The sequence below is a fragment of the Gavialis gangeticus genome, unplaced genomic scaffold (assembly GCF_001723915.1).
Source record: "Gavialis gangeticus isolate Ggan-Ray unplaced genomic scaffold, GavGan_comp1, whole genome shotgun sequence".
Lineage (NCBI taxonomy): Eukaryota > Metazoa > Chordata > Crocodylia > Gavialidae > Gavialis > Gavialis gangeticus.
Genome location: NW_017728992.1, coordinates 170,210,184 through 170,220,539, shown reverse-complemented (window position 1 = coordinate 170,220,539; position 10,356 = coordinate 170,210,184). Strand labels below are relative to the sequence as shown.

At 42.6% G+C, this 10,356-nt stretch overlaps 1 protein-coding gene across 1 annotated transcript in view; it reads right to left on the bottom strand.

Annotated features, from left to right (window-relative positions):
* Positions 1 to 10,356, bottom strand: part of EMC2 (ER membrane protein complex subunit 2) — an 86,773-nt gene that overhangs the window by 54,072 nt on the left and 22,345 nt on the right. The window contains exon 4 of the mRNA XM_019528071.1: positions 4,665 to 4,750. Coding sequence (XP_019383616.1) covers positions 4,665 to 4,750 — 86 coding nt within the window. The remainder of the gene's footprint in view (positions 1 to 4,664; positions 4,751 to 10,356) is intronic.

Sequence of the window (10,356 nt, the reverse complement as noted above, 5' to 3'; positions counted from 1 at the left end):
TTTGCTTTTCCATCAGCAATTTTGTGGTAACGATGAAATCGACCACTTCTACTGTGATGTAATGCCTATGTTACAGCTTGTGTGTGGCAGGAAAGAGAGCCTTGAGGCCATTGTTTTTGCTGCTACCTTCATAACCCTGATTGTCCCCTTTCTCATGATCTGCATCTCCTATGTCTTCATTGTGGCTGCCATCCTGCAGATCCGCTCTGCAGTCAGCCGTCACCATGCCTTCTCCACCTGCTCATGCCCCTGCCCTCCAGCCGCCAGGTTATGGGGCCAGGGACCCAAGTCCACAGCTCTCTGCCCCCAACAGAAGGCAGCAGGAGCAGGAGCCAGCTCCCGCACCCACTGCTGCTGCCTGCTGCGCACTTGGGCAGGTGGTGGGGCTGGCTCCCAGCAGCAGCATGCACTCCCGGAGGGCAGAGAGAACTTTCGCCCCCCAGATCTGTGAGAGGCTGGCAGTGGTGGGCCAAGCAAAATGGCCTTGTGTGCCATGCTTGGCACGCGTGCTGGGGGTTGCTGACCCCTGGGTTATACCAAGTAACTCATGCTCTCATCTATTACAAAGCCAAATATAAAGTCTTTCCTATCACTAGAACAACATGGGTTTATATTTCCCCCATAAAGCTGCTGCTTGAAGTGGTGAGGTAAACCGATGTTGCTACAGTGGATTTAAATCTTCTCTGGGAAACAATTCATCTTTTTATTCAGATCATTTTACAGCCTGAGCTGGAAAAATAAAGCAATTTGGTTCAATATACACTCTATGTACCAGATGTGTTATCCACACATTGTGTCAGATCTATTTAGTTTTTTCATATCCCCACACATATTGTACTTCATCAGATTTTCTCCAGGGCACTTTATAAGCCAAGCTGTTTGACAAAGTACTTTATTTTCCTTTTCAGAAGAAGATGTCCTTATTCCTTAAGGCCCCACCGTATCACTGTCCTGCTGAGGACCTATGAAAGCTAAGAATGACTGGATATTATTGCCTTTGTTATCTCATTAATATGGTAGTGATGTTGTAGCCATGATGGTCCAGGATTTCTGTGAGAAGAACATCTTTTGAGTAATCTCTTTTATTGGACCAACCACATTGTTGGGATCAAGTCAGACCAGCTTTCAAAATGCAAGGCTGAAGAATACCTTGTATTCAAAAGCTGATCTAACTTGATTCCAACTGGACATGTCTACATATGATATTAACGCACTGCAATAAACTCCAGGGCAGTTTGTGCTGGAGTTCACTGTTCCGGGGCATAGCATTTACACATGCACCTGGGATAACAGCACGTTAAGCCAGGGTGGTACAGCCTTGGCTAGCGGGGGAACCAGGGGGTCAGCCTACCAGCCCAGAGATGCTCCACTCCAACTCAACATGCTGCAGAGGGGCTGGCTGGGACACAAGGTTGCCATGGTGCAGGACTAGCTGGCTGGCACGCCTCATGCCTTAGCCAGCCCCAGGCACTGTCTACACATGCATTGTGGCACAGTAAATAATTCCATCATAGGATAGTATTTGTGTTGGGCAGTACTATCTTACGGCAGAGTTAATTACTTTACTCCAGTCTAAGATGGACGCATTTGTAGATGATGACACTTTACTGCAGTGCTAAGTCAACTCTTCAGTACAGCATCTCATGTAGATGCACCCACCATGTAGTAGGTCCAATAAAAAAAAAGACATCACCCAAAAAAATATTTGCCTCTCACATTAGCCCATGATTAGCCTTTCTGTTTGGCCACAGAGGTTATTGCTGAGTGATTCCATTTCAAGGACTCAAAACATAAGCTCAGGAGTATGTGCAATCAGTTTTGGACAACTCCATTTGAACTGTTATGCCCTGCTGAAATATTTTAGGTTGCCAGCCCTGTTGCATTCATCCTACATGCTGAGCCTATTTGTTCAAAGGCACAAAGCAAACCCTTTAATCACATAAATCTGGAAATAAATGTCTAGGCAGTGCACAATTGACAGTTCCATTTCTGGACAACCTGCCAACTTATCAGCCCATGAAAAGCACCAAACCGTATAGTTTCTTGTTCACTATGTCTGGCCAATAACAGCATGGGCAGAGCTAACTATTATAGGGACAGGTTAGCAAGGCAATTCTTTGGAAGACAGCTCAAATAACTCACTTTTCACAACACGTGTAAGAATGTGGAAGGTTTAATTACCCTAAGTTTCCTGGTGCAAAAGTGAACCCCAGTTTTCCATTATTTTCAATCCAAACAACGGGCTTTCATGGATATGTCAATTTATATGTTCAATACAATGGAAAGAAAGGATGAAAAACATCTGTTAAATGAAAACCATTTTTTCTCCTAGTAGACTTCCAATTTCCTTAAATCAATCTGGTTCATGGTCTCTAGACCTCAAAGGCTAATTCTGCAAGTAAACTGTGGTGTGCAACAGTTAGTTGATGTTAGGTACTAACATTCCAAGCAAGCAATTACTAGATGTCATCTCCAAAAGCCCTAGCTGTTTTCTGTATCTTTACATTCCCATTTTAAAACAGGATTTTATAAACTTGTATACAAGAACTATCTAAACTGGGAAAAGAAACAAACTATGGCTGGCCTGCAGGACAGTCCTACCCTTGTGATAAAGTCCTACAGAGTATAATAGGCAGTGAAATCATCTGCATTTAATTTAAACCATTTTATATAGAAATTAATGGCCCATTTACAAGATACTGCAAAAGATCAGAAAGGTTACAGTTTTTTTTATTATATTCTATATGGTTAAATTTTATAACAGAATAACTTGGGGGAAAGAGCTGTATTCCTCAATTATTTGAGGCAGAAAAGATTATTGGGAGCTACAGGTGTAGCTTCAAAATGTTGCTTGTATTCTGGACATATTCAACTGACTAGTAGCTATATTTTTTTGGATATATATAAATATATAAAAACCAAAAAATATTTAATATTTTACAGCCTATTGACCTATGGTGGTCAGTAATGGTTCTATAAAGTCTTAGTGAAAGACTGCATACCGCACCAGAGTTTATTGCTCCTGGGCACCATGTTTAGACATGTGCCTGGGATCCCAGCACACTGAGCTGGGTTGGAGCAGCTCCAGCTGGCAGGGGACCTAGCAGGAACATGTGTAGACACTGAGGCATTTACTGCAGAGCTAATTAGGCAACATTGCAGTAAACAACTTGTGTAGACATGCCCTGTGTTCATTTTGGTGTAGTAAAACTTCTTTCTGAGGCTAGAAATAGACCTCACCAAATTACGTAGATCAGCTGTCCCAGTACAGTTGATCCACTTCACTGGGTGAAACAGATGTTGCCCATAGACCCTACTCAGAGAGTTATGCTACAGAAGATTTCCCCAGGATGACTTCTTTCAAGTGGAGAAAGCCAGGCAAGCACTCCCAAGGCTTGAGGGGCCTGATCCTGCATAGGAATTCTTAGGGAGCACAGAATTAGGCAGCTCCAGGATGTCCATGCTCTCATGCCTTAAAAACAAACAGACTGCTGCTGCTGAATAGCAGCAGAAATTGTTACCACTTAAGTGGCGGCCATCAATTTTACACAAGTGTGGCATGATAAAGGATAGACAGAGGTGCACCTCTGTCTCGGTCCATATCGTATCAGTATCAGTAAAGGAAAATTGATGTTATCGGCAATCAGCTTTTTTTGGCTAATGTTGCCAATAATGTTACCGATAAATGCTGCATGCATGTGCATAGCTGTAGCATGTATGCTGCCAGCCCAGCAGGTCCAACTGGCAAGTCTGTTGTGAGGAAGGGGTGGAGGAAAGGGAAAGGGTGTGTGTGTGGGGGGTGTGCAGATTAAGGCCCCCACGTTGAGAGAGGGAATGGGACTGGGGCTGGTGCATGTGCTGCACAGCCAAGGCAGGACAGGGCATAGGGCGCAGGACTGAGCTGCAGCTTGTCCAGAAGGCTGCAGATGAGGAGAGGGGCGGCTCCTGCCATTGCACACACCCGAGGGAGGCACAAGAGGCATGTGCTCCCCAGATCTGTGTGCAGGGGGAAGGTGGGCTGGGCCGAGGTTGCACTCAGGGCAGGTGGTAGCACTGGGAGAGGGGCTACAGGGGGACTACAACAAAGTCTGGGGTGGCCCTCTCCGTAGCCCCTCTTCCAGCACTGCTGCTACCTGCCGAGTGCAGCCCCGGCCCAAACCCCACCCGGAAGAGCCAGGCGCTGTCCCCGGCCCCAGTCTGTAGCTGCAGTCTGGCCTCGTATCCACATACAGATCTGGGGGCACACCCCCCTGTGCCTCCCTCTGGGGTGTGCACAGCCCCCACCACATACAAGCCACTTACGGCTCCATCCTGCACCATGCCGCATCTGGGCAGTACCTGATCCAGCCCTGCCTCACTCCCTCCCTCACCATGCGGGCCTCAATCTGCCTCCTCCCACCAAGACTTACCATCCAGATGGTGGGCTGCATATTAGCAATCAGATCGGTATCAGTCAATATGGCTCATTAATACTTGGCGATCAGTATTGGCCTAAAAAAATCTTTATCAGTGCACCCCTAGTAATGGGCACGGATGTCATTTTGTTTGGCCTCTGTGCCACCATAAAAATTCTTATGGCAACACAAAGGCAACATCTGTTTTCACCCTAAGAGATACTTAGTATGTTTTCCAGGAAAAAAAATAGTTTTAAATTCAGTCATTACCTTTCCATGGCTTCAAATCTCATGCCAGTTAGTCGTTTAACTCTATGGCTCCCAGGGAACTGCCGTCTTAGCTCTTGAAGGCAGAACTACAAAAAAAGAGAAAGATTCTTCCAATCTGTAATGCAATTCTGAGTGACAAAATGATGAAAAAAGAAAAAACAAAACTAGAAGTCTCTTTTGTCACTAATACTTCCTATCACAACTGGAGATTAATGCATATCAATACCTGCTATATGTACAGTCTACTATTTCCAAACCAATCACATCATAAAAAACAATGAGTTCTGGACATAGGCCCTAAAGTCTAATACTGAGTAGGGTGGTGCAAAGCTTCGGTAGCCAATTCGCTTCAGAGGAGATTGGGCCCAATTTGGCAGCTGAAGCTCCGAATCCAATTGGGAGACCCATTAATCTCTCTGAATTGAATTGGAAGCCTCCAAATCAATTCAGAGAGATTCAGAGATTTAGCCATAGACTGTACAGGCAGGCAATAGGCAGTGCCAGTGGGAGCAGCTGGGGGAACACCTGGAGAAGCCCCAGTTTGAGCCAGCAGCCCCGGCAAAAGCCATGGCTCATCCAGCTGCCCCTCAGGCTCCCTGCCCGCCCCCCCCCGCCACCCGGGTGAGGTAAGCAGTGCTGGCAGCCCCCGGAGAAGCCACAGGGGCTGGGGGAATGAACAAGGACTCCCCCCCAGCTCAATCCCCCAGCTCCCATGGCTTCTCTCAGGGCTGCAAGCAATGCCTGCCTCGCCCCAGGTCAGGGGAACAGCCAGACGAGCCACAGCTTCTCCCAGGGCTCATCTGGATGCTCCCCCAGTTGCTCCCGCTGGCACTGCCTGCCTGTATAGTTTATGGCCGAATAAAATTTGGCACTGAATATCTTCAGATTCGGCCAAATCGAATCAGGACAGCGATCTGAATCACCAAATCGAATCACTGTCCCTCCGAATCACCAAATCCAAAACCAAAGTGAATACTTTACGCTTCACACCGGCCTAATACTCAGCCATCTGCAAAAAAAGTACAAATTGTATACGACTAAAAGCGTAGTGTACTTTTATAAGAATGTAAGCCATTTATTTAACTATATTCACACAGAAACTGGCTTATCATCAATATAGGAAACAAAGGTGGGGTGGGGGGAACCAACTTGAGTCCTTGATTGACTAAATCAACTGCCTGGACTGTGACTTTTGGATTAAAAGAAAATGGCAAGGAAGGGAAAGGCAGCAGCTCTCCCAGATTATGCTAGAGAATAGGTGCCTAGCACAGTCCACCTACTTTCTAGGTAGCGCAGGAATTGTAACTTGCTTGTCCCTGTGCTCCTGGCAAGCTTTCTATCCCAGACCCTGAGCTCTCCAAGCACAATGAAGCAAATAAATCCTAAGGTTTCCACTGGAACACTCCTTTTCATACCACTTACAATTATTTCATCCTTAAACACCTTAAGACACAGAGCTCTGGCAGACTTCTATAAATATAAGCAATTACTCTGCCTTGTCCTATATAAAATTCAGTAGTTAAACATGGAACTGATTTGCAAACTTCAAAGCACAAGTTTTCCTCCTTATCTTTCTAGACAGAGTGGGATGCAAAAGGAAAAGTTGAGTGTGAGAGAAGAGGAAGAAGAAACATTCCCACCCCTCCTAGCTGTTTGGAGTACAAAGAATTGGGAAAGGCCAAAAGGAGATAGCCCTGAATGTAGTCACAGGGGGCCACAATAATCACAGAATGTTTTCAAAATTCTGTTAAGTATCTAATGAGACCAGTCTGGAAGGATGTAATTCATCTAATGAATAACTCCTGACTTAATAAAAGAATGGTTTAGTGGAGCTCAGAGTGGGTGTTTTCTGCTCGTAACTAAAATTTGTCATACAAAGCTTCCTGTACATCACAGCACATTAAACATGCACATAGAGCATACATCATATGAATATCTTTAAAAATCTGGGTAATCTTATGTAAAAACTATTGAAAAGCACTAACTTTTATCATCAAAAGAAAAATCTCTATTTTTAAACAGCAATTGGATCCAAGTGGGTGGGCACCCACACTACACATAAACCCACAAGGGACACAAAAAAAGAGACTGAAAGCAATCAATATGACTGCGCTGGCACAGGAATCACATCTGCAGATAAAACTACAGGATCAGGACATAAGGGTATAGCATTTACAAGAATAAGACAGACTCCATTAGGTCAAGTCACTGGATATTATTAAGTGCTCATGCACACTGTGAGACAGCTGGTCATAAGGGATCCAAACCATAAAGACAACATCAGAATTAAAGTATTACAAATAAAGAACTGCAGTGATGGAATGATAGAAAAACTAAACCAGCCACATTTTTAACTGCTCCAGATTCCTTCACTCCCTCCTCTACATGGATATTTTGCAAAATCTGGCCACTAATGTCCACTAGGATACATTTTATTAAGTGATATATAATTTTAAAAGTGCATATTCACATAGTGTACCATATTTGTACAAATACTGTTTGCTGCCAATTGTGTTAGTAGGTTTCCTCAAACACTTTATATTATAGTTTTGGATTTTCATTTACACCCATCATAAAAAATAATCAGTGAAGAAATAAAGAATGCATAAGTAGAGGAGTTTTTCTTTTCTTATAGATGTAGTTTAATTCTACAAAGGCAAAAAAGGTAAACATGGACTCCACCATCTTAGACATAGTTATTATAAGTGTCTACCAACAGCAGATAATCTCAGTACAAATGTGTGTAAAAAAGATGGAGCTGGCTAAGTGAAATATTGGCATGGCTATTTTGTGCAAGGGGAATAAAGATGACAGTAACAAAAAGGATAAAAAGCAATGAAGTGAGATGAATGGGTACAGTAACAAAAAGGATAAAAAGCAATGAAGCCAGATGAATGGGTAGGTGGAAAAGCATCTCAGATTCCTCTATTTGGAGCTGAAAAAACTCCTTTCCTTAAGAAAGATGCATCTCGGCTGTCAAGTGTTCACTATGAAAAAGAAGAGATTCCAAAAGGTGTTTACACACTCAGAGCTGCAGCTACAGTAAAAAAACCACGTGATGTTAACTAGCTTGAATTAAATGTTGTCAAATAACTACAAACAAAACCAGATTTAAGTTTTGCACTAAGCTCAGCACAGCAACTAAGCAATTCTACTTATTTAACATCCTATAAGAAACACAACACAATGTAAGAGGCCATAAATTCAATTCAACACCATTGCTCAGATTATTAGTATGTGGCAACTTGCATTTTTTATCCATGTTGGTCTATGTACGAACTTCACAAAAAGTTCTTATAAAACCCCCGAGACCAAAAATATACCAGAAAAATCAGAGGCTTGTCTCTCAGCTTATTCACTTGTTTTCATGCCAATAACTTATTTCATGGACGATAACATATTTAATTACAAGACAATAACTTATTTCATGGAACAGGAGAGGTATCCAAGAACGAGGAGTATACTTAGCTCACAAAAAGTCCAGTATGGTATATAATATTATAACACGTACTCAGGTTTACCCTATACGTATGAAATTCAAGATTATTAAACTATGCCTATTTATATAAAAGTCCAATTTCTTATAATTTCATAGGAATCAATATCTAAAGCAATTTCTAAGTAACTATACAGAAGAAATGCATTGCTTATAACAAAATGGGTTACTGACACTAGCACTGAAGAATGGGAGAATGTCTGGACAATGGTCCTGAAATATCCATATGTACAACAATAAAAGAATCTTATTTTAAAGTCCTGTATTGATGGTATCTCACCCCACTTAAAATTAAATGCATTTATAGTACAGGAACAGGCAAATGTTGCAGGGAGTGTGGCCAGGTAGGAGATTCTACCACATATGGTGGACATGTCTGAGGAATCAAACTATTCTGGAAAAAGGTGGGAGACAAGATGACTGAATTAACAGAATGCCAGCTAACAGATAATCCCTTTCTGCACCTTCCTGAGAACTCTGCAACATAATAAATTCATCACTTATTTTCAAGTAGCTGCAAGAATTACAACTGCAAGAGGTTAGAAAATAAATGACACCCTAAAAATCAGTGACTGGTTTAAAATACATTTTGAAAATTTTAATAATCGAAAACTTGTCCTACAAAGTCAGTCTTATCCAGGGGAGAAAGAAAAAAATGCTTATTTAGAAATCTGGTGGAAATTCTTGAAATTGTCTAAAAAGAATCTTCTTCTGTTTCCAAACCAGAAAGTTTGAGAAACTTCTTTAATTATTTAAATAGTGAAACTCTAGTTAACCGTTAAGAACAAATTTGGAGTAAATTAAAAGATAGTGAGCAGAGCTCTAAGGAAAAAGAAGGGTGAATTAGAGATGAAGAAACACGAATGCTTAACATTGACCAAAATACAAAGGATTAGAGACTGAAAAGAAGTGAAGAAAAAAACAAAGACTTCTATGTACACTGACTTGGGTTAAGGGAAGACCGTTGATGGAAGATAGATATCCGTCTTTATGTATATATATTTGGGGACTAGATATTCTTTTAAATATGACAAGTTGAATGATTAATAACTCAAGTTTAAAAAAATGAAGAAATCAAGACCAGAAGAGATCACCAGATAATCTGATTTGAACTCTTCTATACAGGTTGTTGAGTTTCATCCATTTACACACTCCACCAAGCCCAACTGCCATCTGACACCCTGCAATTTGAGAGATGATGGTGCTGGAAGGTGCATGAACTATAGGACGGTCTCTTTTCTTGGTTTAAAGTAGCTGAAGCCTTTGCAGTACACTGTAGAGACTAGTTCCATTTCCAGGTTCTGTGGGGCAGAGCTGTACTGCAACACAGTGCGTCCACAGATGGTGGATAGTGGAATGACCTTCAGGAAACGTTAACTGTGAAATAAGCAGGGGTACCTGATGAATAAGCAGTCACTGACCAAGCAGCAGCAGCACCACCAGGATGTGGTAAGGACAGCAGATGGCAATGGTCGCCCTCCTGAAAAGCCTGCCCAGCCCCCAGCCATGGGTCTACAAGTCCTCAATGGAGTAGCAGGTGGAAGATGATGTTAGAATCTCAATGGCTGCAAAGGCAGATGAAGAGAGCAGTGGAACAAGATCCCCAGTTATCTTAGTCTCCTCGCCATTGGGTCAAAGTCCCATTCTGTCAAGACCTGTGTGGAAGCCGATGAGCGGCAGCTTCTCCACAATAAAAGAAGTCACACACAGACGTCTTCCATTAAAAGAGCTTTTCCAGCACATTCCTCAAGCCCTTTGGCGATCAGCTAATGGTGATAAAAGCAAAATGGTGAGGTCTAGAAGCTCCTAGTCATGAACTGGCACAAAGGCAGAAGTTACGAGAAGGTCAAGCACTTGGACAAGACAGGAGCATGATTCAGCAGCTGTAACTGTGACTGAGCACCCCTCTTCAGCTGTGCTCACGCCACAGAAAAAGGTTCTCTAAACACAGCCTGTCTAATACAGTATTCTGTATTTCTTCCTGACTGGATAAGTGTCCACTGGGATCACCTTTACTGCAGTCAAAAATACCAAATCAAGAATCAAGCGCCATCCACCCCATATGGAAAAATGTCCCAGATGAGACGCAGTGGAGTCTGGTGATCCCGAATAAGCCTCATCATCAGCCATCTTTGGACACAGGTAAGACAATCATCCTCAACTGCAAGGGATTGCTGAAGAAGTAAGAAGAAGATT